Source organism: Penicillium malachiteum, assembly GCF_028827825.1.
Source record: "Penicillium malachiteum strain IBT 17515 chromosome Unknown utg000005l:1.0-9002435.0:326005.0-9005861.0, whole genome shotgun sequence".
Classification (NCBI taxonomy): domain Eukaryota; kingdom Fungi; phylum Ascomycota; class Eurotiomycetes; order Eurotiales; family Aspergillaceae; genus Penicillium; species Penicillium malachiteum.
In genome coordinates, this window is record NW_026643099.1 from 3804454 (window position 1) to 3831643 (window position 27190).

Below are 27190 nucleotides of genomic sequence, written 5' to 3' on the forward strand. Positions count from 1 at the left end.
TTTTTCTATTTCCATCTTAATACCTTTTTCTACCGACTCGCAATCATGGCTGGCGGCGGAGGAAAATACAGACACCTGGGTCGCAAGTCCTCGCATCGACAGGCTTTGCTCCGTAACTTGGTTACCTCCCTCTTCGAGAACGAGTCAATTACAACAACATGGCACAAGGCCAAGGAAGCTCAGCGGTTGGCGGACAAATTGATCACACTGGGCAAGAAGAACACTGAGGCGAGCCGGAGACGGGCATTGGAGATTTTCTACGTACGTGAACTAATCTTTAGCATGAGTTCTTTTTCTGCATGAAATGTTCTTAGGAATCTCACTAACACTACATAGAAACCCCATGATATCCTTCCTAAACTCTTCGGTCCCCTCCGTGAACGCTACGCCGAGCGCCCCGGTGGCTACACCCGCGTTCTCCGTGTCGAGCCGAAACAGAAATACGAGTTCTTCTCCGTCGCTAAGGGTAACAAGAGTGCTGCTCCCATACGCAAACCACATGATCAGGCCCCTTCCGCAATTCTGGAGCTTGTCGACGGTCCAAAGGATATGCGATTTGCCATGACGGCTCGCACTGTTGCGCGCCAGCGTGAGCGCGGTGTCGAGGAGTTAAACGATCTTACATCATTGAACGTACAAAAGGTGACCCGATTCCGGAAGGGTGGCATGGAGGCTCTGGAAAGTGCGATCTCCAAGTTGAAGATTTCTAAGACTGCTAAGGGAGATCCGGAGGTTGATTCATCAAGGGGAAACTAGGATTAAGTCTCTCTTGACTTTGCTTCCTCATTCTGTGCTATATTGACCCCGCTGTGAATGATCAGTGGGTTGTCGTTTCTGTCTGTTTCCATAGGAGTTTTGTTTCTGGCATTTTTGTCTTCGCTTCTGCGCCCATGTGACATAGCCTGTGTACAGTATAAAATATTTCGATACCTTTTTATTATCTAGATTCTGTGCTATTTAGATTGGGTACCATATGCCTTGTACTGGGCTTGTAGCATTTTCAAGTTGTAAGATATCATTATACTACCATGGTAACCTCAACGGATGCGGGCTGGTCTGGAGGAGTGTGTCAGTCAACAGTGTCCGAGTCAGTATAGAAAAATTTCCCTTACCTTTCATCAGGTCAGCAAAAAGCATGTTGTCCTCGTTGATCAACGGGGCACCTATCATCCACGGAATTAGCACTGATACAGAAGTAAGGTCCCCAACACTTATGGGATGAATCACCTGAAAACAAAAGAGAGTATGAAGTCCCGGATGGTTCAGCAGAGACCGAGTGAATCCAATCGGGTTCTACACCACTTCCCTTGCGAAACCAGTACACACGCTTGGGGAGGAGACTCCTGTCCTCGACCAAGTATCGACCTAAGTACCAGCAGTTGCTCTCAAGGCGCCCGTCCGTCAAGGTGAAAACTGCTGCATCTGGACCAAACGATGCTTGGATTTGGTCTTCGCCGTTGTCGTTGACTGGCGCAACTGCTTGGCCGTTGATTTTGATTTGGAAAGGTCCTTTGATAGATGACATGGTGTTTTAAGGGGTTTGTTTGGGGCAAGTTGTACAGTGCTCGATGTTTTCAAGGCATCTCGGGGATGTCTCTGCCTGAAGGTATGAGACACCAAGGAAATGATCTACAGCTAATCGTCATTGTGCATGGCTATCCTGGCAGTGTTTCATGATTACCTTGCTGTGGTATGCTGGTTTCAAATGAATGACGATCTTTAATATAGTCCTAGGATACATACTACCGTGACATAGTGGACTGCTATGGTAACTCACGATTTATCCGATATAGTGCTAGTACTTGACAATAGCAGAGTTGAACAGATCCCAAGAAAACAAATAATCATGATTTCAACATACATAATTATACCATAGATGAATCATACCTAGGTCTTTAGGTCAACCAGTTACCATCTGCATCTTCCCAGCCAAACTCCTGCTTCGTCCAACCCTTGATTGTTTGCTCGCCATCTCTTTCTCCTGCCAAAGTGGATATATGGTCTGCCAATCGAATCCGAGCAATTGTAGTATGAGCTTCATTTATTTCCTCCATCTCCGCCTGGGTAAGTGTCACAAGATGAATGTTCTCCTCAATACGACTGAGAGAGCTGCTCTTAGGAATCACGCAGATCTCTCGCTGAACTGCCCACGACAGAGCCAGGCCTCCTGTGGAACATCCATGATTTGCTGCAATCCGCTTGAAGAGTGGATGTGCCAGGATCTCATTAGCTTTAGGCGTATGTTCACCTCCACCACCCAAAGTACTGGTCACTCGTTACTATGTCATTCGGTCCAGAGTATGAGATTATGGAGAGGAACATCACCTACCTCCAGCTTATCACTCGAATACCCTTCTCATGACAGTACGGAACGAGTTTCAAATTAGGATTGAAAGCATGTAACTCAACCTGATTAACAACAGGAACGATAGTAGCAACCGCCAGCACTTCATCAAGTAACTTCTGCGTGAAGTTACTAACGCCAATAGCTTTGCAACGGGATCCAACACACTTCTCCATAAGTTTCCACGTCTCAACAAAGGTAGGACTCGCTGTGATTGGTAAAAGGTTCCACTCATCCCCATCAGCTGCAGAAGGCCAGTGCATAAGGAAGATATCAATATAGTCCAGGCCTAATGCGTCGAGGGAAATTTGTAATGCGTGCAACGGGTCATGATGCCACTCGCTTGGGAACTTCGTAACAACTGTAATCTCGCTACGGGGGATTCCGGACTCTCGAACTGCTTCGCCAACGGCTGGCTCGACGCCATAAGATTGGGCTGTGTCGATTAAGCGGTAACCGGCGCGTAGAGCGTAGATTATGGAGTCTCGTACGTCTTGGTGCTTATTCCTGATTCCTAATCCTGGTTCGGTAGTATGTGTTATTAGTATACTAGTCAGAGGATAATATTCAATGTTTGATCTCACCTTGCCATGTCCCCAGACCAACAGCGGGAATAGTCATTCCTGTGCTTGTTTAGCAGGAGACTCCTCGTATATGGAGTGTGGATTGCAGACCATTGTTCAGTGGAAATACAGTAGTGCATGGTCTCTTCTCGGTCATTTCAGAAAAATGATGGACCTCTCAGTATAAATCTAGATTAACGATGACAGTCGAATCTTGAACAAAGGGCAAATTAGCAAGAATCGCTTTACTGGGCCAAATGATACTAAATAGTAAAGGTTTGATGTTGTGGAACATCTAACCCCTCTAACACCGTGAATTGTGACTTCATATTGTCCCACATTTCCAATTATTTGACCAATCCATAAGGCCAAATCTGAGGATCTCAGGAATACAATCCCTGTTGAAATGATCATACCACTGGCAGTATTCTCTCATCATTTGTCCATGATTTGTCACAAATGTCCTAAGTCCGAGTCTCCGAACTACTTCACGATGAGACAGCTGGTGATAAATCAACTCATGTCACTACCTAAAGTGATGAATACTCGATCCGCTAATCAATTTAATACTCTCATTTTATAGGGACTCTTTGAGCTGTCTCTTAGTAGTGTGAGAGATCACATAGAGAGTTTGTACTTGTCGCTCACTGGGTATGAGCTATCTGCTTAAAGTGTCAACTGAGAATCAGTCTATACTTAAACAGGTCTTAATTTTCCTTATTGCACACCTGGACATGTGATATCATAATCTATTTTTGATAGAGTCACAAGCTATTATAGCTACTAAAATTGCCTAGGTTGTGCTAGTATACTACCCAAATTCGGAATGCAGGATGCGCTTTACGCTGATACGACAATCATTTCTTCATATATCAATCACTACTAGTATCATGTACGTGCGTGCCTCTAAAAAGCTGCCCATCCATATTCACCCAGCTATTTTTGGAGATAGTTCTCTTGTACCTGGTTTTCTCGTGATCGTCTCCAAGTCCATGCCGACACTCTTCCTCGTTCACTGAAGTGGTTACAACGAAGCCCTGTGACACGGTTTTGAATCTCCTCCATTACGACGTGTTCAGCCTGAAAAGCAACCAGTGCCTGATCTACAACAATGGAAAAGGGGAGGTGCCCATCAATATCTATTCTGGAGGTGCTTGTCAAGATGATGGGTACAGAATGCCAGCCGCCTACGCTAGCAGGATGTGTAGTAAAGGGAGGAATAGAAATGCGGCTCGAATGACCAACCAGCATTATCCGACCAATACTCACAGATCTCATTAGTCCCAAATATGAACAATTTAATGTTACTGCTACTCTGGGGCCCCAGAATCTCAGTGGATCTCCCCCGCCTACCCCATAGGCGATATCCGGCAACCGAGGCAGACGCCTCAATCACAAGTTCCCAAGTTCTGAAGATCCCCACGCTAGACAAGCCTAACCTCCCAACAATGTTTAAATGGGTCTTGAGCCTTGAGATGTCTTTGATGATTCGTTTAAGTCTGATAAAGTTCTTCCATGAACCTCGTATGTGTCATAAGTGGCGATCCTTCACATGCACACAGTTCATAGTAGCCTGTTGACCCACTATATCAAGTATAAGAATCCCATATCTGCTGGTAAACTGGACAATCTTTGCGAGTAATATCTCTGAGTGACAGTGACAACCTTCAAAATGTCACAGCCCGCACAGAAACCCACTCATACTCGCAACCCCCAAGATTCCATGGTATCAACCTGGCGTCATGACCAGTCCCAATGGACCTTCTGGCACTGGATGATCGAACTTCTGGGCCTCCACCTCATAGATTTAGACAGACCAGTGCCAATCTTCTCTGAGAGTGACAAAATTCCCGCAGTACGCGAATGGACTCTTCACCTCTGGATCCTCCTCCACGCCTCCATCCCTCTGGTTCTCCACCACATCTACGTCTCCTACACAAACTCAACCCTCAACCTCCTAGCCACATTCGCCCTATATTCCACCGCATTCAAACTAAATGGAATCCACGAAATGCACATAATGCGTCGTCTAGGACAGATATACGGCTTCCTAGACGGTGACAAGCACCCACGAGACGAAATCCCAAATATAGGCGTTGGGAAAGTCATCCGAGAACTAATCTCCACCTCGACTTTTCGAATCATCATGGCTATCTACCTAACCTATACGCCTACTCTTTCACCATCTTCCTTAAGTTGGAAATGTTTACCCCTTGAGATAGGGCTGTACAGTATTACAGTTGATTTCTGGTTCTACTGGTACCACCGTCTTATGCATTCTACAAACTCGTTATGGAAATTCCACCGAAGACACCATCTGACCAAACATCCAAACCCCTTACTCTCGGCCTACGCGGATCATGAACAGGAGTTTATGGATATTACAGGTATCCCACTTCTAGCGTATACGACTTTGAAGGTTCTTGGGTTACCGATGGGATTCTATGAGTGGTGGATTTGTTTTCAGTATATTGCTTTTTCAGAATTTATTGGTCATAGTGGACTTAGGATTCATGGTGGTGCGCCTTCAACACTGAATTGGGTGTTAGAGTTCTTTGATGCGGAGTTGGTTATTGAGGATCATGATTTACATCATCGATATGGATGGAGGAAGAGTCATAATTATGGGAAACAGACTAGATTGTGGGATCGGGTTTTTGGGACTTGTCATCAAAGAATTGAGAGTGTCAAGGAGAATGTGGATTATAAGAATCGGGTTACTATGCCGATTTTTTGAATGGGATTGGAACTGGTGATGATTTATGATGAACGATTGATGTTGATTTTTGTACTTGATATAGGAGTGCATTGAATTATTTGTTTTGCTGAACCTCTATCTAATCCTCTGCGTCAATCCACATCAAAATACCCTTCTTATCTGAACGCATATCCCCAGTTGGAAGTACTCGTAGGGTCTTGTTGAAATAAGTATCCACAACCACAAGCTGAGGCTGGATCCAGAGTCCGCGTTTCGCTGCTAGAATATTATACCGCACGGTATGACGGCTGAGTGGGACCAGCTGGACCACCGTGGTCTTGGGTCCGCTGAAAGCAAAGTGCTCACTAGCTTCCATCATCAAGTTGAATGTAAGGAAATGCGTGGATGGGTTTTCGAGTGTGTACTCAAGATGCGCAAGACCCGACATGGTGGTTGATTGAGAGGCCGAGGCAAGGACTCGTGGTTCACCCATCGGCACTACAAAGCGAGGGACCTCGAGAATAGTGGTGGTTTTGTCGTTTGAATCACCCTCGTTGGCAGATGCACGGTGCCAGACTATCTCCAAGGCGAAGTTGACTGCCGATGGACGGCGGTCACCCAGTGTGAGCTTTTGGAGATCGACACAGAAGTTTGACTCGCGAAGTTCCTCGGCGGCAATTTGCGGCGTCTCGGGACTAACTAGAGTCTCGGACTCGACGTTGCAGACGGCACCTCCGCTCAGGCTGAGGAGTTTCAAAGACATGTGATCTATCACGAGAGGTTCCAGTGCAAAGGAAACCAATTTGGAGTTGAGACACCATTTCTGCAGTAAACCACTGGGCTTAGCTAAGGAGTCCTCTCCAACCAAGTCATCCTCAACTGAGAAGAAATCAGGCCATGGTTTGGAATGGACCCGGGGCAGGAACTCGTAGTTGGCTTCGAATGGTCGGATAAACGACAGCTCGACACTGACTGTCTTAATGATAGGAGTTTGCACATCGGACAGAAGGTGATATACTGCTGAAACCTCAAGCGTATGTTTCGCCGCCTCTTGAGTATCACCGAGAACAACAGTAAGATCTTGATTGGAAGCACGCTCCATAGCTCCAACAGATCTTTTAATGAAATGAGAGGGCCCTTCAGTTGGTGAGCTTGTGCCTGATTCTACAGGGTCCACAGCTGGATCTGCATCCAGCCATTCGAGCTTGGTAGTAGACTCGGGGCTACCAAACAACCTGACCTCCGCTGAGATATTAACAGCCTCGTCTTCTTCGTTGTGAAATCCGATTTTCAAAGCCACACGTTCATTCGTGTAGTAGGTACTCTTGAGGTTAGGCGTAGAGATGCGAATCTTGGGCGGCTTGGGCATGATCTTGCACTTTCCGGTGTCTCGATCTTTTCCAATTCTTCGCCGAGCCGGGCCCTTCTTGGTTTGCTGCCACCAATAGGACTCCCGAGTGGTGTGCTCTGTGATAACATATGTGAGATCGAACTTCTCCTCTTCTAAAATCATCGCGATCGAAGCAACCTGGGCTTCTCCAGCTTCGCGTGGAATGCATGTGAGGTTGAAGACCTTCATTTGAGAAGGCCCTATTGTCAGATCTGCAACTCCGACTAAAGTGGCCAGCCCACCAGTTGGGGACTGGAGGACTGAGTCATCTGGAGTACTGGGTTCACGGAGTGATATTGATGAAATGCAACACGGACTAGTAGTGTCAGAGTTCTGGTTTTGATCGGACTGAAGCCTGACGGGACGAAGACATCCCTCGAATCCAAGTTTCACTTGGGACAGTCTTATAGGAGATGAAGACTTTTGGGCACAGGATGAGATGAGGAGTTGAGCCTGTAGCGGCTCACCGACATTGCCCTCCGGGTTCTCAAAGACAAGAGATGCGGTCACTAGAAAAATAATTAATCACGAAGTTGACTTTTTTTACTGAGTAGGGTAGGACTCACGGCCAGTCATAACATCCTCAGCACGAAGGACCACAGATGGTTTGGGCTTGTCAGTGGAAACATCTTCAAGACTCTTTTGTATGTCATAGCGCGAGGTGGATCTTGATGGCAAGGCTGTTTACAATCAGTACTAGCACTTATTTTTATAAAGTGGCGACCTACTGTTGTTTAGAAGCTCCCAGTCCACCTGTAATACTGTCTCGCTCTTTTGTAATTTGAGAGCAGATTCCCTTAACGCCCAGCCATAGTTCTCCAACAAGGACCACCACCCTGACCGCCGCCAGGTCAGGGTGGACCATCGTGGCTGAAGAACGTCGTATGCTTCTGACCAAGAACCATTTCGCATGTATTCTTCGGCGAGCTCTAGGCTCAATTGCTCTGCCTTTCGAATTTGACTGCGCTTGGAGAATTCCTCAAGTGAATCTTTCAAGGTGCTTAAAATCATATTTGAGTGATCAAAGCCAGTCTTACCAGGTTGAGATTCAATGTGTGGCTCTGGAGCAAGATATGAATCGTACAAGTATGATTTACTGGCTACTTGGGAGGCAGGTGATTGACCAGGAGATAGCCGGTCCTCGTCGGGAATCAACTGTGCGAGGGCTCGGCGGCGCATGGTATGCTTTGCTGAGCGGTGCAGCCAGTATCCTTCATGGTGTAAATGTTCCCATGGGCTGACCAGTTCTCCACTAGGAATGGCCTTCTCGGGTACATTGAAGATCGAGGATGTCTCGGACGCAGATTGCTCCGGTGAGGGAAGAGATGCCCCCGCACGGCGAATGAGCTCAGCCATCATCATGGACCATCTTGCCTCCCACGCCTCCCATCCGTAATTCTTGCTTCCTTTACCTCTTCGGTTGACGATGTCCTGCGTGCGAAGACGATGATCAACCCAAAAGCGTGTCGCAGCCGTCGTTTGGTTCGTCCATAATAGGCACCGAATGATACGGATAGCAAGGGCATCACCCAGAAGTCGTGCATCGTTAAATCGAGGATCCCAGCCTGCGATATTTTCAAACACCTCCTGTCCAAATAATGTGTCATATGCACTCTCGTAATTTCGACACGCAGCATCCATCTCCTGACGAAATTCTGCGAAGATTCCAAGCTTAAATTCATATCTTACATTCCATCCCTGAAACGATAACGTCTGCGAAGTTCCGCTTGTTGGCGGTGCCGTTGGAGGAGGGATATTACCGCGGTTGCGCTTGCGCCGAGCATGCTTCGACAAGTCCCGATAGTATTCGACCACCGAGGGTTGCAGCAGCGAGAAAAGCGAGGTTGCGAATTCTGTCAATTCGGAAGATGTCGCGTCAGGAGGGATAACAAAGATCGATTTCTGATCCAGATTTGTAGATCGTCGAATTGCTGCTATCCGATCATCAATTTCCCCCGCAAGGCCTCCGTCGCCGTCTTCTGAGATTAAGACCACCAAAAAGCGCGTTTTGAATCCCGACGAAGACCATTCCTTTTTCAGGCTGTTTATTTCAATTTTCAATTGATTATCTCGCAGCGAGTTCATATTGGGATCCAGGGAAAAGGGGAAGAAGTTGATCACCGCAGCTGGGACCAGGTTTCGGTGCTTGGTCACCCAAGCTGGAGTAAGAAGGCCATCGGGGAAAGTGGGCGAGCCGGGAGATAGGGGAGAGATGGGAGAATGAAGGACATATGGGACGTTGGAAGCGGGGATCTTGGTATCTGGATCACTGGAGGGGCTCGTTGGAGCCGAACTCTCTGGAGGGGCTGCTTTCTGCGGGGGGAGTTGATAAGACTAGGAGATCTGTGAGCATGGTACTTCTTGATATTGGAGCTTTATATGAAGTACTAACACGACCGATGCTCTTTATTTTATAGCCTATCTGGTGAGCAGTTCCGCTTGCATTGATGGTCGATCTCCAGGGGTTTTGGGTACCATCTTGTTCCAACAGCACACTCCGCAATTGTTCCGCGACGGTTCCGCTTAATGATGGGAAATCCGAGAATATCTTAGGTCCCGTTTCTAAAAGAGGATAATCCAATGCTGTTCCTTTGTCCTCTTCTGCATCCGCCTCCAGTCCAGAAAGTAGGACTAGAGGCAGGTTGTGGTTGATGTAGGCTTCGGGGTATGCGTCCATTGCGGACAAAGATACTCTATGAGGCCGGTCACCGCATATCCGGTTCAGGGACACAGGTTTTTGGATGATTAAATTGAAGTTTTGGAGGTAGTATTGGAAAAGAGGATGTATTATTTCAAATGATCATCGTCAAGTCCAGATGTCAATAAAGTGACGATAAGTGTTACTGCCAGGTCTAGGCGGTGAGTCCCCACATTGTTCATGTTTGATGGACCATGGTTGCTAACAACATAGTATACTACCTAGGTAGATTGATTGATATTGATTATAGTACCCAAATGTTTGTTCAAACTACTTCAAGTTCAATGTTTGAGTTGATTAAGAAATATAATATAGGAAAACATATCAACATTTGAACTTCTACTATTCCTAACTCCGAGTCCGAGCCCTGGAGTCAGATCCAGATATATATCGGGACCCTCATCTCATGCCCCACTAGTGTATAGGACTGAACCCTGGTCCTACTAGTAGTACTATAGACCTCTTTTACTACTTGGGTTCCTGCACTTTTATTCACCGACTGTCTTAATACCCGAGGAGAACCTACAGTTTATCCCTAGGGCTACCAATTGCCTATATCCAACAATATAACAGCTAACCTTCCCTTCCAGATAACCCTCCAGCTAACCCTGTAGGTACCTACACACAAATGGGGGTCGGTCATCAGTCACATGTAGATGCTACTCCAGGGCTGACTCGGACTGAGCCCTGTACTTAAGTAGTATGTGAACACACCTGCCAGTGGCCAAGCACTTGAGTATTGGGGACATATCTTCCCAACTTCAAATGCTCGCTGCTATGTACAGTACACCTGGGCACATGTTAACAGTGCCGCGCGAAGCGCGGCGTGAGAACTTGGATATACACATGTACAGAGTACATAGTACCTAGATAGTGGTATAAACATACACTACTATTTCGAGTGTTTGAGGTCATGGTGTACAATTTTCGGCTAGGAGAGTTGGGATGAAAGTCAACTTCCAAGGTTGAAGATACTAATACTGTATTCAAACATTTGAATGGTCTACACTACATAATATGAACTTGAAGCTCAGGGTTATACTATCAACTGGTCATATCAGAACATTCCAGGTGTCAATCCCACGTGGAGCAGAATGAACTTAAACTTATGCATATAACATATGATATAATCTGGAGTACATATTACTTCATACTACTATATTCTATATCTACTTTCTCTCAGCATGATCAATACCCAAATTAGTCGTCGTTCGGGAAATTGGGATCCATCAGTGGAGCAGCGAAGCGCAAACGCTAAAAAAAAACTTCCTCCGATCATCATTCAAATGGTCCCTCTTGTTCCTCGTTTGCATATCCCACATTCCTTTATTGATTCCTCACGTTCCTTACCTTCTCTTATTTGAGATTCAACCCTTTTAACCCAGTCTTTCTCCCTGTTGAATCGCCCTCTCTCTCTCCCCGATTCTCATCATCTCCTTATCAGCATCTGCGCGCGATCCCGCCCCACGTCTATCCGAAAAGTAAGGGGGAAAAGCGACTATTACGAGCCTTCGTGACGAACCGCGGACTGCGCGCATATCTTTCATATTCTTCCAAGGTTTCTCTCTGCAGGAAAGATCATGCGCGTTTCCTCCCGCAATCATTAAAAAAAGCCCTGCATAATTCCGTTCATGTTGATCCTGGCCAAACCCTGAGTCGACACTATCCCTCGAACTATTGAAATTCGTCATGCAGCTGAACGATAGTGCGCCGGCACTCAAACCGGCCGAGTCAGCCCTGCTGAGCCGCCGCCGCCGTCGCAAGTCGCTGCCTCTGCGTGGTCAAACAGCTGGTAATTCGGCCGATCCAACCTCGCCCGAACTCATCTCGTCGCTGATCTCCTCCCTTTCCACTATCTCCGTGCCCCTGAACTCTCATTTCGATAACGTGCCCCGGATCGACTCCAAGGACTCGTCTGATCCCGGCTTGCCCGAGGTACCACACACGGCACCCTGCTTCACTATCCCCCCCATCCCAGCAGAATGGCTTCGGATTGAGCTTTGGTACTCATCTGGAGGAACCCGAACTCGAGCACGGCCCATTCTTGCATCCGGATGATGCTGCAACATCGCCTGTCATTCGCATGGCCAGAGGCCCCTCATCGCCTAAAGCCCCTTTATCGCCCCGTTCGCCAAAATTCAAACCATTCAGTAAACAACCCGAGTCATCTCCCCGGCCCGCATCGAGGGACTCCTATTCTTCGGTAAGGGCCGCCCCGGAGGACACTGCTTTCGGGACCATCAGTACAGAGCCGGGTCCTCGTCTATCCACAGCGGTCAGTATCGCCTCCAACAGCTCGGCCGGCCGGACCAAGAGTCTCAAGGGTCAATTCAGTCTGCTTAAGAAATCATCTTCGAAGGAGCTCTTCGGCGACAAGGAAAGTCAGCTAGAGCGACTGAGAAAGACAAGCAGTCTGAACAATATTCCTCGTAGCCGAGCTAGCCTGCGCTCCATGCATTCAATGGCGGATGTTGCCGAGGAGGGTGGTCTCAAGGGTTCAAGTGATGGTCTGCAGGCAAGCACACCTCCTACAAAGGAGCATCCGTCCGTCGAGAATATCCCGGAAGATGAAAACCCTGGTGGGATCGGAAGTGGCAGAATTATTCCCACACGCGACTCTTCCCTACGACACCGCCACAGTCAGTCCTCTGGGAAGCGGAGGTCTGCTCGCCATAGTCGATTCCCGTCTACGGCCAGCAGAGAATCGTACGCCGAGAATGGATTGCCCGGCACTAGTAATGACGCGGAACAGGTGACGCGACGGATCCAAGAGTTAAAGGATCAACAACAGCGCATCAAGACTGAGCTTGAAGTAGATGATGCTCCGGCAAAGTCTACCAAGGGTACCCCGGCGAAGCAACCGAAGACTCCACGCAGCACTAGCCGGGTTGACCAAAACCGTGGAGCCACGGATGGAGCAGCTGATATGGATGATAGCGCGCCGTCGCCGTCTGTGATGACCGGTAAAAATCGCTCTGGAAAATCCGGGCCCTTGGCATCGAAGCCTACGAATTTCCCGCCCCAGATGCCCAAGTCGGTGTCGGATAAGCTTGACGACAAATCACGATATAGAAAATCCTTGGAGCCCGTTACGCCTACGAGAAGCCACCGTCGATCTCCTTCGGGTCCCAGTATTGGAGGACGAACCTCAATCACCAACGAGCGACCATCGAGTGCTGATTCAATCGACCTGGCTGTTGAGGACTATGTCTTTTCTCCAAAGTTGACTCAGAAGGTGGCGCATCCTGCTACAGGTCGCATAATCGCATTTTCTGAAGTTGGCAACCCCAAGGGCCATGTTGTTCTTTGTTGTCTCGGCATGGGATTGACCCGATATCTCCCCGCATTTTATGACGAATTGGCCCGTACTCTTAACTTGAGACTGGTGACATTGGACCGCCCTGGCGTTGGTGAAAGCGGGCCACACCAACTTGACGAACCAAGCAACCCTCTCAGCTGGCCTGGTAAGTCGTGGAACACTTGAGCATAGCATGTTGATACTAACCACATCCTCAGATGATGTCGCTATTGTTTGTAACTATTTACGAGTTACTAAATTTTCTATCCTGGCCCACTCTGCCGGAGCTATTTATGCCCTCGCTACGGCCCTTCGAATTCCACAACATATCCGAGGACGCATTCACCTTCTTGCTCCTTGGATTCCTCCATCTCAACTTTCCACCATCGGCTCCCAAAAGGAACCAGCTCCAACTCATGCCGTGCCATACTCCCAGCGGATCCTACGTGCCCTCCCAGCCTCTCTCCTCAAGGTGGCTAACACCAGTTTCATGAGCGCCACTAGCGCAAGCATCACGACCAGTCTGCCCAAGTCCCCCAAGCGAGCCAAGCGGAAGGCCGTTAAAGAAGCGCCCCCTGCAGACAACGATTATGTCGCACAGGATATCGCCGAGGCCAAGTCTCAAAGTGAGAACCCTGGGCAGTTAAGTGGAGCGAAGCTTTCCAACGTTTCTTCATTCCGCAAGAGTGACGCCACGCTTGGATCACGGGCCAAGTCTCCCGAAGAAGAGCGCGAAAGACAACAAGACTACGATACTCGTCTCACACACAAGATCTGGGAACTTGCCACGGCCAATGCCAACCCGGCTGTCGATCTGTTGATCTGCCTGGAACGACGACAAACCATTGGCTTCCGCTATGTTGACATTACCCGCTCCGTCGTGATCCACCACGGCAGCAAAGACACCCGCGTTCCTGTCGATAATGTGCAATGGCTGGGTAAGACTATGCGTCGATGCGAGGTGCGAATCCTCGACGGCGAAGGTCACGGTCTCATGGCTTCAGCCAGTGTGATGGGCAGTGTTCTTACGGAGATTGCCAAAGAATGGGAAGACTGGACTACCATTGTCCAGGGTAAACGCCGAGCCACTGCTTCACACTCTACTCGACCCAGTCTTTCGATCCCAACCTGATTGATCTATGATCAGATGATATGCATCTGCTTCCATCTCTATTCCTATCCTGCGTTACGTTCCACGCACACATCGGCCCTGGGCCATACCACCCCTACCTAATCACCTTCATTTTAACACTTATCAGCACAGCTGGCTCTGTGAACCTCTGCGCATTTGTTATGCCCACCCCCCGTTACCTTACCCGACACAATACCTAAACCTAATAGTGGCCGATGTACGCCCGTCTATGGATTCACACGTGGAGATGTCTCCCGATCAAAACATCCGTGTATTTAGCATAATACCCATTACAGCTAGTTTGAATTAATCTTCCATACTCCCAGTTCTTAATTATCTATGTAAATAACTGCCAGTGCCAAGCATCGCTCAGACGGAGGTGTGTCCCGCATTCAGGGATGACTAGTACGCAACCCCTTAACAAAAGCCCTCGAGTACTTTTCCTAGCTGCCCCTGAATGCGAGGATTCACCAATTATCATTTCCCCTGACATTTAATGAGCGCTTCCACAATTTTCTATATTTATCATTCATATTCTTCGAAGCTTCATCTCAATATTTGATTCGTCGGATTATCAACTGCGGAGCTAATCACCGATAATCTCTTCTTGGCGCGCGGGTACGACTGTCACGTTGTCTACAACTCGCGTGTACATAGACAAGATCTAGCCCTTTACCTCTTCTTTTCTTCCTTTTCCGATTCCTGCAACAAACATACATCATGCCTTCACCAAGACGGGCTCGATTAATCGCCCTTGCGATAATCGCAATCCTAGTCCTAACATTCTACTACTCGGTACGTACGATCAGCGACAGACCTCCAACCCACTATATGCACGTGCGGAGTCCCGAATCCCGATACTAATACTATGGATAGGGCGAGGGAAGCAGTATCCAAAACCAACAGTTCTACAAATCTACATTGGAAGCTATGAAGGCCAAGGAGGATGCGAAGCAGGTGGCGAAAGAAGCGCTCAAGGTTAAACCGGCCGATGTGGAGAAGGCGGCTGTTCCTGTTGCCAATGTTGCGAGTGAGGAGATGGAGGAGATTCCTATTGCGGGGAGGACGAAGATGACTGTTCCCAAGAAACAAGAGGCTTTGGGTTCTGAGCAGGTTGTACCTGTACCTGCCTCCGGGTCTGGATCTGGAGTTGGATCTGGATCGAGTTCCGAGTCGGAAACAAAGAAGACCGAGGAGGAAGAGGAGGAGGAAGAGAAATTGGACGCGAAGGCTGAGTTGAATGATATTCTCAAGCGCGCACCAAGTTTGTCAACTCGATTTAACTGTGTCTTGAATTCCGCTAATATGTTTCAGTTATCATCTTCTCGAAATCATACTGTCCTTACAGCAAGAAAGCGAAGCATATCCTCCTGGAAGGATACACCATCTCGCCGAAACCCTTCGTCATCGAATTAGATCAACATCCTATCGGAGCGGATCTCCAGGCCCTACTGGCTCAGAATACGGGTCGTCGTACCGTGCCGAATATCCTGGTCAATGGGAAGAGTATTGGTGGCGGTGATGACATCGCGGCGTTGGATCAGAGTGATGATCTTGCGTCGACGTTGAAGCAGTATGGTGGGAAGTGGATTTCGGATATTACTCGTGGTCCTCCGAAGCATGAGTGAGCCCTGGATAGTCCCGTCTTTTTTTTTTGTGTTTCTGCTTGAGGTGGGCTTGGTAATTCCCCGGTGTTGGTGATTGGCGTTTTATATCCATTTGATATTGTATATACCGGTGATTGCATGTGGGTTTCAAGCTGTGACCTGGGTTGGTAACTCAGGTGTGTGATGTACGTATACCAAGATTGGTTCAAGTTCAAATTGAGTCATTGAATTCCGTGGCTCCAAGGTTATAGTAGGCCCTATATACACTAGCTCCGAGTCTCGCTCGGAGCAGTTGACATGTTAGAATTACTATGTTGTATGGATATGAGTGCGTTCTATATCAATAAGCATCGAGAGGGCCTCCAGGGCTGGATATCACTACATATGAGCACAGTCACAGTGTGAGAGGGGGAGAGGGAAATAAAAAGAAAGAAAAGGACATCCCCAGCACATTTCACATATTTCTATGCTAATACTAAGCACTACCTAATTAGGCAGTCAACAGGCCAGGGTTTGCAGGTAGCCCATCCGTGTGACTTGATAACTCTTTGAAGGCGAAAGCGACATAATCGAAGCTTTTCGTACAAGAAACCCAAAAGCTTGCTCGTAGGGTGTTCTTTGTTTTTTGATGATTGTAGTAATGTCAATGATGATAAGTTTTCCTAATGGGATATGAGGACTGATCAGATCAAGATCAGATGTTGATCTCATCTCCAGCTCTCCAGTGGCTCGTGGCTAGGTCCGCGGGTGGATCCTGGAGCGTCCGGGCGCAAGTGGAACCCTTACCTAATCCAAATATCACGTGTTGATAAAGAATGATGACTAACGATAAGAAACCCTACGCTAACCCGATTCAAGGCTAAGCGACGCACAATCCCGTGACGTGCAATTTCGCTCCACCAACAACTCCAACCCGAAATTTGATCCTCCCGACATCGACAATTCACCCCCTCGGCCAACACCAACCCACGCAGTCAAGATGCGGTACATTCACTCCGAGGAACGGCTGCCCATTCCGGACAATGGTGAGCATACGACTTTTTTCTGTTTTCGAGAATCCCAGGGAATTGTGAGAGGGTTGTGGGAGGCGCGCACTATTCATGGGGATCATGAATAGACGAATTTCTCGACGAGGATAATCTTCATCGGAAGACGCCCAACAACACCCAGGATTAAGAGGAGGAATATCTGCGATTTTTTGTTCCCGTCTGTACCAGCAGGGACCTACTGGACGAAAATTGCACGATCTTCAATTTGCGCACATTTCAAGATTCAAAATGGACCGCAGGCTGATTCGGTTTCTCTCTAATCTACAGTGAAGGTTCACATTCGTTCGCGCACTGTGACCGTCGAGGGTCCCCGTGGCAAGCTCGTCAAGGACCTCTCCCACATTGCCGTCACCTTCGGCCGTCCTGAGCCCAACGTCATCTCCATCGAGCTGCACCACGGTGCTCGCAAGGGTGTTGCTACCCTCCGTACCGTCCGCACCCTCATCAACAACCTGATCATCGGTGTTACCCGCGGTTTCCTCTACAAGATGCGTTACGTCTACGCTCACTTTCCCATCAACGTGAACATTGAGAAGAACGCTGAGACCGGCCGCGCTGAGGTTGAGATCCGGTATGTGCAGATGTGATCTTGGCTAGCATTGACTAGTCATGGGTTCCTGGAATGGAATCTGGTCTTGTACATCGATACTAACATCTTTCAGTAACTTCCTCGGTGAGAAGTACGTCCGCCGCGTGACTGCCCAGGCTGGTGTTGAGATCGCTCCCTCCGCCAACGTTAAGGATGAGCTCCAGCTCTCCGGTAACTCCCTCGAGGGTGTCTCCCAGAGCGCTGCCGACATCCAGCAGATCTGCCGTGTCCGTAACAAGGATATCCGTAAGGTATGTGAAGCAGCCACTCAATTCTTACTACGTTTTTTCTTTATACTGATTACCTTCTAGTTCTTGGACGGTCTGTACGTGTCGGAGAAGGGCAACATTATTCAGGAGTAAAGAATGACGCTTGATGGGTTTTCGGGTGTCCGGGAGAGCTTCTTTTTAATTTCGCCTACTTGCATATAGGGAAGCAAAGCGAAATCACAAAAATCAAACGACTTGCAAATTCATGATCTTCATGTTGATGAGTAGATTGGACCTGTAAATCCGTATGGAGTATTCAAAGATTTGAAGATTGTAATGAATTCAAGGTGGGACGTATTGAGTGGATTCTCATAGAACAGTCTCAAAGGTTCCGGCCGACTTGAACTTCAACTTCCCCAGTTCCCCTCGAGTAGACCCACCTCAAATCTACCTTGTCTGTTTGATCCAATTCTTCAGATTGATACTCTGATTTACTAAGAGAGTTCTGTCATTTCTTTTTTCTCATTCCTTTTTCTTTCCCATTCTTGATTCCCGCATGCGCGTGACGCAGAATAGCATGTGAAAGCCCCAGTCTCCCCGAGTTCTCCCCGTTAAAGCTGGACCTCTTCACCTCTCACTATGAGGTCTTGGTGGCTCAAGATGTGGAGTATATTCACAGCCATATTCAGTATGATACTAGATGTTGCCCAATTCTGGAAAAATGTGAGTCGAGGTCGGCGCGGGGTTTAGCACAGTACCGCGGACGCACTGACAAGCTAATAGAAGTTCCTCTCATGGTGGAACTCCAAGTCTCCTCAATCACGACTTTTTCATACTCTGGAAACAGCACAAAGCTATGAGCACTGGGAAGGAGCCGCATTTGAGCTGGATGAAATTCTTAATAAAGACCTCTGGTGTGTGCTACTAGTAGTATTTGGATGATGTTCTTCCAAGTCATCTCAACTAATATCTATGATAGGCGCCAAAATAATATCAGCAGACACTATGATCATCGTCTAATCCTGGGTCGATTAGAAGCACTTATGCTCGCGCGAGAGAACGAGAATATTCAAACTCTTGTTAATCTACTCCGCTCAGGACTCGTGCGTAATCTGGGCAATATCACTTCTACGAAGTTGTTCACGCACGCCTACGCGGGTACTAAACTTCTTATCGATGATTATATTACCCAGGTTGCTTTATCAATTCAATATGTTACATCCCTCCAGCCTGTGCCGGGTCATGCAAATGGCTTTACCTCTCAGGCAAAGCTGGAACTGTTGCATGATACACGACAAGCCTTTGGGCGTACGACTCTGCTGCTACAAGGCGGGTCGGTATTTGGGTTGTGCCATCTAGGCGTTGTCAAGGCATTGCATTTGCAGGGTCTCTTACCACGTATTATCACTGGCACTGCTACTGGTGCAATGATCGCGGCTCTTGTCGGGATTCATCCAGAAAGTGAACTGCTTGCCCTGCTCGATGGGGATACGATTGACCTTTCGGCTTTTGATCGGCGGAAAGGTTATTCGAATGGGAAATCGGGTGATGACAAGACTGATAATTGGGTCCGAAGATTCTTTCGTCGGGCGAAGCGCTTCCTGCGCACTGGTCACTTATTTGATATGGAATTGCTGGAGGAGTGTGTGCGGGCGAACGTTGGAGATCTGACATTTGAAGAAGCGTATGCCCGGTCAAAGCGGATCTTGAATATCACTATAGCCACTGCGGGTAAGACGGGTACCCCGAATTTACTCAACTACCTGACAGCTCCGAATGTGGTAAGTTGCCTCCCCTTTGTTCCCATCCTATATATTGATCTGACATCAAACAGTTGATCTGGTCTGCCGCCGCCGCTTCTAATGCTTCCTCTTTCTCCGCCCGCTCTTCTCCAGTCATCATCTACTGCAAAGATGAAACAGGATCAATCGTCCCATGGCAACACGCCCAAGACGCAGTCTTCCAACCCTGGCGACACGTCCACTACAATGAAGGCGAATCCCCGCTTGCGCGAATCGCGGAACTTTTCAACGTGAACCACTTCATCGTCTCCCAAGCAAGACCATACCTAATCCCATTCCTACGCTCTGAACTTAATCTCCTAGACCGTCGCCAAACAGGCTGGAACAATCTTACTCGATCCCTGACACGATTAATCCTAGTTGAGCTACGCCACCGTCTCAGACAACTGGATTACATAGGCCTTCTGCCTGGGTATATCAGTCGTCTTTTAATCGATGAAATCATCCCCGGTCCGAACCTTACTTTGGTACCTGATCTCAGTTTCTCGGATCTGGGGAGACTTTTTCAGCAACCTACTAGGGAACAAGTTGTTGAATGGACCTTGAAGGGAGAGCGAGGGGTTTGGCCTGCTGTTAGTGCTTTAAAGGTGAGGGAAGCTATTGAGATCGAGTTGGATCGCGGGTATCAGATTGTTAGGAGGAGGAGACCGAGTGATCAGGCGCTTCCGGCTCCGGTTTATCATTTTTATAACGAGGAGGTCCCAAGGAAGAGGAGAGTTGGTGAGAACGAAGATGAGAAGGGGAATGGGGGTCAGGATGAATTACTTCAAACTGATGGAGAGTAGTTGTAATGTTAGAAAGGATTCATTTGCATTTCTATGGCTATATCGCTATGATGAATGGGATTTTTGTTACAGTTACAGGACTATCTTACAAAAGTGGAATCAGATTTCGGTTTTATCTATACTACTACATGTACCAGCCAACTGCTAGTAACCTTGGAAACAACTACGTATAAGCGGAACTAAGGTACCCAAATAGCAATGAAAATTCAAGTTGGATTGAATTCAATTAGCAAGAGCTACCATTCATTGATCCCACGCGTTCCATCAAGGTATCACAACCTTGGAAATTCGCACGCCTTGCATCCGTCGCTCAAACTCCAAATCAAAACCATAATGCGTGGGATCAAGTATTTCGATCCAGAAGACTCCCATGGTGGGATCGACTACTGCCACTCAGAAGATCCGGAGTTGGACTTGGAAGCAGGAAGAGTGTAAACCGAATCCCCTTTGTCATTGTTGTAATAGGTGCTTCCATTGGGGTTCGAGTAGTAGTAGGAGCCGTCACTATAATCGTTAGTACCTTATTTGGATTTGATTTCTTGTAGCTCCTCTTCGGCTGGTTTGGTATTCCAGTTGGTCAGATTGAGAACTTACGTGTTGGAGTAGTGGTAACTGTTGGAGTAGTGGTAACTGTTGGAGTTTGAGACATTGGCGCCGTAGTCACGGGCACAGTAGTGATTTCCCTGTTCTTATTAGCTGACTGTTGTGGTGAGGAAGATTGGACACGCTGGGATTGGTATTGTTTTTATGCTTGGTCTGAGTGCAGGTCATACCTGGGTGTTCGTGCCGGAGCTCCGGAGTTAGAGCTGGAGGAGGGTCCAGTGTAAGTGGAGCTTCCACTGCCACTGTTGTAGTAGGTGCTTCCATTGGGGTTGGAGTAGTAGTAGGAGCCGTTACTATACTCGAGTTAACACTTAATTCAATGCCAGAGTCAGGTAGCAAGATTGAGAACTAACGTGTTGGAGTAGTGGTGGCTGTTCTAGTTTGAGGCGCTGGAGCCATAGTCACGGGCACAGTAGTGGTTTCCCTGTTCTTGTCAGCTGTGTTGTTGTGGTGGGTATTTGACATAGTGGGGTGAGGTTCTGAGATTGTTTTGATTCTTGATCTGAGTGTGGGATATGTACCTGGCTGTTTGTGCCGGAGCTCTTGTAGCTGTATCCCTCTCCAGAAGGCATGGTGGTGGAAGTAGGTGTTGAGGTGTGGTGTGGTGTGTGTGTAGAAGGTGACATGGTGAGGAAGAAGAGAGACGACACGGGTGAAGTGGGGTTTAAAAGGCACGAACCAAATTTGAGATGAATCATGACAGCACCTATGTGGGCAGATAAGATGAATTGCGTATTTGACTTCTACTATTGTTTAATTGGAGTTCTATGTAGTACTAGTACGATGGATTGGGATAAGCGTGCATAATTTTAGACATCCAAGGATACGATCTACAACCTTGGAAATAATGTACCTCCTTCTCCCGTAGTATTCACGATCTATCATAATCTTTACTGAAACTTGAAGGATCGAAGGATTCGATCTGAGAATTATTTAAGACTGCTTAGGTGATGTAAGAATGATCAGGGCTAATCTCAACGAAGTATAATACTAGCTATCAGATATTGAACCTTGGATCCTAATGTTTAACTTGAGCAAATTCAGTACCAGAGCGGGGCGTCTTTCACTCCAGATGCCAGAAACCCGTTCATTCTCACTAACTTGGGAGTATAAATCCTATAAATATTCATTGGATCCTCTCTCACCGCCGATTCTGATTCTGATTCAACTAGTAGTTCAATCTGGATATATCCATTTCGTCCTTTTGCCATCCTGCGGGGCTCCGTTTTTGGACTAGACGCGGGGTGGTACGTTTTAGTACTAGTCTCCAGGGCTGTTGGTATGATACGAAGTAGGTAGATATAGCTGAATTTAGTTTATTTGGTATCTGGTACCTCCAGGAGCATGAAATCAACATTGAATGTTTAAAGGTATTCGAAATCTTCCAGACTAAAAAGTCTACAACGCATCCGACTCTGGAGGCCCCTTATAATCTATATCAAGTCAGCATGAATGATTTCATCTCAGGAGGTAAAAGGGAGAACTCACGTTTCCTCGCATAAACAAGATACCAAATTGCCGAAATAGCCATAAACCCCACAAAAACAACTGACGCATAATTCATCGAGGTAGCTGTAACAGGTAACGCAGTCGGCATACTAAATAATACCAGCTCAAACGCTATCCAAGCAAGCGCAACCACGTTCACAAAGTAGCCTGACACATTCCCACAATTCCATGGCGCATTCTTCACCTCTTCACGTCCATTCAACAGGCTCAACGAAATCGGAATTGCGTATCCCGCTGCTAACGCTATCACGCCTACCGAAACGAAGGCTGTGAATGCACTTGAACTTCCCAGATTAATTAACCCCAGTAACATCTGGATCACTGTTAACAGTATTAATGACCATACTGGAACACCAAGGCCTGGGTGAACGTGTGCCCAGATTTGTGAGAGTGGAAGTGCATCGTCTCGCGCAGCAGCCCAGGTACACCGTGATGCTGCGACGGTTATACTGATTGAACAGAAAAGTGTAATCACCAATACCAGAAACACGAGTCCAAGTCCACCACCTGGTGATCCCATCACTTGGTGTAAGATATAAGGTAGTGCCTGTCCACCTGGCGAATTGATAATATCTTCCAATGGAGGAAGAGTAAAGCATAGCGGAATCACGAAGAATAAGCCCGCGATCCCACCAACAGGGATACTAAGTGCTATAGCACGAGGTACTTTCGTAGCGGGGTGCGCACATTCTTCAGCCATCGAGGAGATCATACCAATAGCCGAGAATGTATATGCTGGTGGTAACAATCCTATAAAGAACGTAAACCTTCCCCATCCGGAGAAACTCTTATCATAGTGCGATAGAGCCCAGGATGCACTGTGTCGACCTGCATCTGCTTTCACGGATACGGCAATGAGGATTACCACGATGGTAAGGGCTGTCCAAGTCGCACAGGCGATATCGACTTGAGGGAGGTATCGGTTTGCGAAGGTGCAGATAATTAACGAGCCCAGGCAAACAGCGTAGAATATTAAAAGGAGTTGCCAGGAATTAGCAGTCCAGTCCGGATGGTACATTGATATAGTTGCGGAGACCAGGGATGCGAATCCGAAATTAACAGATAATGTAATTGTCCAGTTCCCGATTAACCAGATCCAAGCATTAATAAATGAAATCGTTGTCTTGGATGATCGGGCAATCTGGAATGACCAGTAATATGGTCCTGCAGAGGTTGGGTAGCGAGAGGCTAGTTCGGCGAGTGATAAAGCGATACATTGATCGAGAAGACATACCACAATCCAGCCGATGAAGATTGATAATGGTCCACCGCCATAAATCGCGCTTAGAAATGGACTCCCTTCTCCATAGGGTATTGCGGCTATGGCGAGCGTTTGGAATAAAAGTGTGATCACTGATCGGTTGCGTTGCATCTCTTGCTTGTATCCTAACCGATCTAGTTCTTCGCGTTCGCGGACGCTGGAGATTTCGCCGGTTTCATGGTCGTGTGAAGTATCAAGTGGAGAGATCTTCTCACTTAGGGACTCGAGGGTTGACATTTTGCAATTGCCGAGTACAGCAGTTAAGTGAAAGATTGAGAGTGAGGTCAAGTCCTAGGTTCTTGTAAAGAACGAAGGGGTCGTGACGTAGAGTATGCACTTGGACAGCGTTGTATGTGGAATTTGAACTTCAAGTTGAACCCAACAAAAAACGTCAATTCAATAGAAAGAACGGAAAAAGCAAAAAGTGATCGCAAAAAGTAATCACGGCCTTACCGAGACATCCATGCATTATATCGCATCAATTAACTCTGCACTTCCCCTCTTGAGTCTGTAAATCTACTGGTCGCACAGGGCACCAGAATGTTAGATCAAGGTCACACTACAGTATAAGTGTAGATCTCATACTCATCCTGGTGAGACTAATTTTTTGGAGATAAGCTTCAGATTAAGGTCTCCGCAGCTGGATCCTGCATACTAATTAGGAATCTTATACGGATATCAGCGGGGTCGATGCGATCCGAGGATATACTCTACTCTTTAGCAAACATTCAATGTTTGATATCAATTCAGACCGAGTTTAGATATCTCTCAGACATCTCTCACTAAAGTCACTACGTGCTTATCCCTAGCAGGGATATTTCTTTGTTCATCTCAAGTCGGTGTGATAGACACTCGCACTGTACATACCCAAGCTGTCAAACTGAATTAGAATTCAGCATGGCTAAGATAAGAATGAGTTTAAACCGTAAGTAGTAAGGGAATACGACTGAGCTTTGAGTTGCTAATCCCTATCAGGCAAGTTGATGCGTGGGGCTAATCTCTGCGTTAGTTACATAGTTGAATTGAATAAACATTAGAACATTGACATAGAATATGAGGTATCAAATAAAGAAATAACAGTGAAGAATATGTTTTTACACGCAGTTACAATTATTGGGCAGTTGACGGACGTCTAGAATGGCCTTGCGCATCCTGGCGAATATCTTGACGCGAGATCCGAGAGCGAAGACTGTGTCGGGAAGATGGAGGTGGCGCAGTAGCTGCCAATGGAGGAACTATAATCATGTTAGCGATTGGACTAAATTTATTCCGCAGAGTGTAGAGTTCGGGGTACTTACTGCTGAATCCATAACCCTCGGTAGTTCCCTTCCGGTCGTGGGGATCGATCTCCACTCGAATAGACACATCCAATCCACCATACATACTACTCAAACTGAACCCATCGGCGGCCTTGTGCTTGGTACCAGCACCAACCTCACCCTTGTGAAGAGGCGAGTGACCATCCTTGGGTAGGTGCTCCAGTTTGGCACTCTCAACCTCGACAGCTGTGCCGTTGGCAGCCGGGGCTTCAACCTCGGTCAGGATCGCAAAGTTACGAGATGGCATGGTAACCTTATTCCATGTCGCACTCTTCTCCTGGCCTCCGGGTTGCTCATCAAACATCTTCATCAAGGTTTCATCACAGGTGCGGTCCAGATGATGAATCTTGTTCCGGCGAGCCAGCAGGTTAGCTACAGCCTTGGGAGGAGGCTTGTTGGTGATGGCACTACTGATCACGTTGACAATGTACCGATGGTCATTCTCTCCAGCCAGATTTAATTTAGAGTGAGAGTAGAATCGTCCGATGGCTGCCAAGTGGACATCACCACCGAGGATCGTCACACGAACCGAGTTGGCGCGGGCAAGCTCTTGAAGACGCTGGATAAGCATCTTTCGCTCGCGCTTGTGTTGACGGGCGGTGTAATGATCGTCCAGATCATCCAGCAAGTCAACCTGTCCATCAAACTCGTTGAATAGACCCCCCCGCGACACCGAATCGCTTATTCAGAAGACGAATCGGGGCGATGATAGGCGATGTGAGAATGTTCTCCAACCATGCCAGACGCGGGTATGCGATCGGAACACCGAGCAGAACAACCAAATGCTTGATATCCCCGTCGGCCGCAGCGATCTCCTCCTCCAGTCGCTGGAAGATGATGTCATAGGTATCCTCGTAGTTCACCTGGTGCCGGGTGCGCTCTGTGCGGGCATCCAGTCCCACAAACGCAATGCGCTTTCCGAACCGCATGTACAGACTACGGCTGCGTTCCTCCACATAGGGACCTGGACGCTTACCGATGATCCAGCTGTCATCCTCAACCTGGTTCTCCAAGACGTAAGTGTCCTCCACCTGGCGTGGGTCCACACCAGATGTGCCATTAACAGCGTGCATAGTCTGGGGCGCATCAGTGGTGAAAGTCGACTTGGGAGGAGCAATGTGATGCTGGAACAAGCAGTAGTACTTAAACGCGACACCGCCAATACCACGGAAGACGGCACACTTCATGAAATGATCCGTGTACGATCCAAATCCATCAATGATATCGTGATCGTCCCAGATATTCACCTGAGGGATACGACCATTGGCAGCTCGGAAAGGCTCGGTGTTGTACCAGCGAACATAATTAGCATAGTAGTAATCGTCACAGTCGGCGCGCATCTGGTTATTGAAATCATGGGTTCGGCGCTTGTGCGGGTTCCCAATAGCAGTCCACGGTTTCAAGGGACCATCAACTCGGATCCCATCATTATAGATCTGGTCACCACCACCAACCATAACATGGAAAGGCTTTTCTCCGTGAACGCGCAAAGCATCATTCCAGAGATTAGGTCCGACCCAAGCTTCCATATCAGTTCCAACGGAGAACCCATTGCACGAGTGGAACATGATGCGCATGGATTGCTCCTCTGCGGGAACAACAAAATTCCAGGGGCTATTGACCTGCTCGCCTGATTCATTGTATAATCCTGGGATCTCATATTCCCAGCGCGCCTCGTAAGACTCGACCGGTACTTCCAATGAGAATCGCCAAAAGGCCTTGTGGGGATCTTCGTAGAGCTTGAGACCGTCGATGGTTTGGTTTGCTTGGGACTGGGATTGGGAATGACCCTCGGAGATGGGACCCAGTTGGTGTAAGTGTAGCTGTGGTTGATCCTGACCGGGCTTGGTGACGATCAAGACACTTCCGATCCACAGGGCGGCGGAATCATAATGCATGTTCTTGAGGTTGATTAAAGGACCGGAGATGAGTTCGAAGCGGTCGGACCCGGACTGCGCAACCGGAGCTGTGTCATTGGAGTGGACTCCTATGAGATGTCATATTAGCTATTAGTTACCGCATGCGCCGGTTATATTTTCTTTTGTTTGTACGAGGCGCTGAGCTGTTGTGCGCATCTCGGGGAATTTGAGGTGAATTTCAACAATGAGTCAAACTTACCATTAGGAACTGCGGAGTCAGCCATTGGTAAAAGATTGAGGCGATTCGCAAAAGCGCCGGGGGTATCGAGTAGGATTAAAGGGGGAGTAACAGGGAGTTGGGGGAAGTGGAGGTCTTATTCTCCTTGGAAAAGGGAATGTAAGATTAGGCAGACTTGGCCAACTGTAGGGCTACAAGGCTGAGAAAAAGAACGTAAGGAATTGAAATAAATAATGA

At 47.7% G+C, this 27190-nt stretch overlaps 11 protein-coding genes across 11 annotated transcripts; 5 read left to right on the plus strand and 6 right to left on the minus strand.

Moving 5' to 3' along the window:
* Window positions 1–45: 45 nt before the first annotated feature.
* Window positions 46–756, plus strand: N7483_011413 (mitochondrial 54S ribosomal protein bL17m; the record flags this gene model as incomplete). The annotated part of the gene is made up of 2 exons (XM_057094840.1): window positions 46–261; window positions 337–756. The coding sequence occupies 2 exons, from the start codon at window positions 46–48 to the stop codon at window positions 754–756; spliced, it is 636 nt and encodes a 211-aa protein (XP_056940811.1).
* Window positions 757–1018: 262 nt separating this feature from the next.
* Window positions 1019–1525, minus strand: N7483_011414 (uncharacterized protein; the record flags this gene model as incomplete). The annotated part of the gene is made up of 3 exons (XM_057094841.1): window positions 1019–1056; window positions 1113–1163; window positions 1228–1525. The coding sequence occupies 3 exons, from the start codon at window positions 1523–1525 to the stop codon at window positions 1019–1021; spliced, it is 387 nt and encodes a 128-aa protein (XP_056940812.1).
* A 370-nt stretch (window positions 1526–1895) lies between these two features.
* On the minus strand, window positions 1896–2965 carry N7483_011415 (aldo/keto reductase; the record flags this gene model as incomplete). Its single annotated transcript, XM_057094842.1, has 3 exons — window positions 1896–2265; window positions 2330–2864; window positions 2929–2965. 3 exons carry the CDS (start codon window positions 2963–2965, stop codon window positions 1896–1898), a joined length of 942 nt encoding a protein of 313 aa, XP_056940813.1.
* A 1614-nt stretch (window positions 2966–4579) lies between these two features.
* On the plus strand, window positions 4580–5644 carry N7483_011416 (sterol desaturase family protein; the record flags this gene model as incomplete). Its single annotated transcript, XM_057094843.1, has 1 exon — window positions 4580–5644. The coding sequence occupies one exon, from the start codon at window positions 4580–4582 to the stop codon at window positions 5642–5644; it is 1065 nt and encodes a 354-aa protein (XP_056940814.1).
* A 100-nt stretch (window positions 5645–5744) lies between these two features.
* On the minus strand, window positions 5745–9672 carry N7483_011417 (uncharacterized protein; the record flags this gene model as incomplete). The annotated part of the gene is made up of 4 exons (XM_057094844.1): window positions 5745–7504; window positions 7562–7675; window positions 7724–9329; window positions 9388–9672. 4 exons carry the CDS (start codon window positions 9670–9672, stop codon window positions 5745–5747), a joined length of 3765 nt encoding a protein of 1254 aa, XP_056940815.1.
* Window positions 9673–11382: 1710 nt separating this feature from the next.
* N7483_011418 (alpha/beta fold hydrolase) lies at window positions 11383–14123 on the plus strand (the record flags this gene model as incomplete). The annotated part of the gene is made up of 3 exons (XM_057094845.1): window positions 11383–11628; window positions 11672–13157; window positions 13210–14123. The coding sequence occupies 3 exons, from the start codon at window positions 11383–11385 to the stop codon at window positions 14121–14123; spliced, it is 2646 nt and encodes an 881-aa protein (XP_056940816.1).
* A 720-nt stretch (window positions 14124–14843) lies between these two features.
* Window positions 14844–17730, plus strand: N7483_011419 (60S ribosomal uL6 domain-containing protein; the record flags this gene model as incomplete). The annotated part of the gene is made up of 7 exons (XM_057094846.1): window positions 14844–14918; window positions 15000–15387; window positions 15438–15747; window positions 16589–16755; window positions 17047–17350; window positions 17442–17619; window positions 17680–17730. 7 exons carry the CDS (start codon window positions 14844–14846, stop codon window positions 17728–17730), a joined length of 1473 nt encoding a protein of 490 aa, XP_056940817.1.
* A 486-nt stretch (window positions 17731–18216) lies between these two features.
* On the plus strand, window positions 18217–20164 carry N7483_011420 (triacylglycerol lipase family protein; the record flags this gene model as incomplete). The annotated part of the gene is made up of 4 exons (XM_057094847.1): window positions 18217–18300; window positions 18361–18491; window positions 18557–19358; window positions 19412–20164. 4 exons carry the CDS (start codon window positions 18217–18219, stop codon window positions 20162–20164), a joined length of 1770 nt encoding a protein of 589 aa, XP_056940818.1.
* A 383-nt stretch (window positions 20165–20547) lies between these two features.
* On the minus strand, window positions 20548–21393 carry N7483_011421 (uncharacterized protein; the record flags this gene model as incomplete). The annotated part of the gene is made up of 3 exons (XM_057094848.1): window positions 20548–20668; window positions 20759–20847; window positions 21289–21393. The coding sequence occupies 3 exons, from the start codon at window positions 21391–21393 to the stop codon at window positions 20548–20550; spliced, it is 315 nt and encodes a 104-aa protein (XP_056940819.1).
* A 772-nt stretch (window positions 21394–22165) lies between these two features.
* On the minus strand, window positions 22166–23774 carry N7483_011422 (putative amino acid permease; the record flags this gene model as incomplete). Its single annotated transcript, XM_057094849.1, has 2 exons — window positions 22166–22200; window positions 22256–23774. The coding sequence occupies 2 exons, from the start codon at window positions 23772–23774 to the stop codon at window positions 22166–22168; spliced, it is 1554 nt and encodes a 517-aa protein (XP_056940820.1).
* An 873-nt stretch (window positions 23775–24647) lies between these two features.
* On the minus strand, window positions 24648–26999 carry N7483_011423 (uncharacterized protein; the record flags this gene model as incomplete). Its single annotated transcript, XM_057094850.1, is given in 3 exon segments — window positions 24648–25490; window positions 25504–26843; window positions 26975–26999. 3 exon segments carry the CDS (start codon window positions 26997–26999, stop codon window positions 24648–24650), a joined length of 2208 nt encoding a protein of 735 aa, XP_056940821.1.
* Between the last annotated feature and the right edge of the window lie 191 nt (window positions 27000–27190).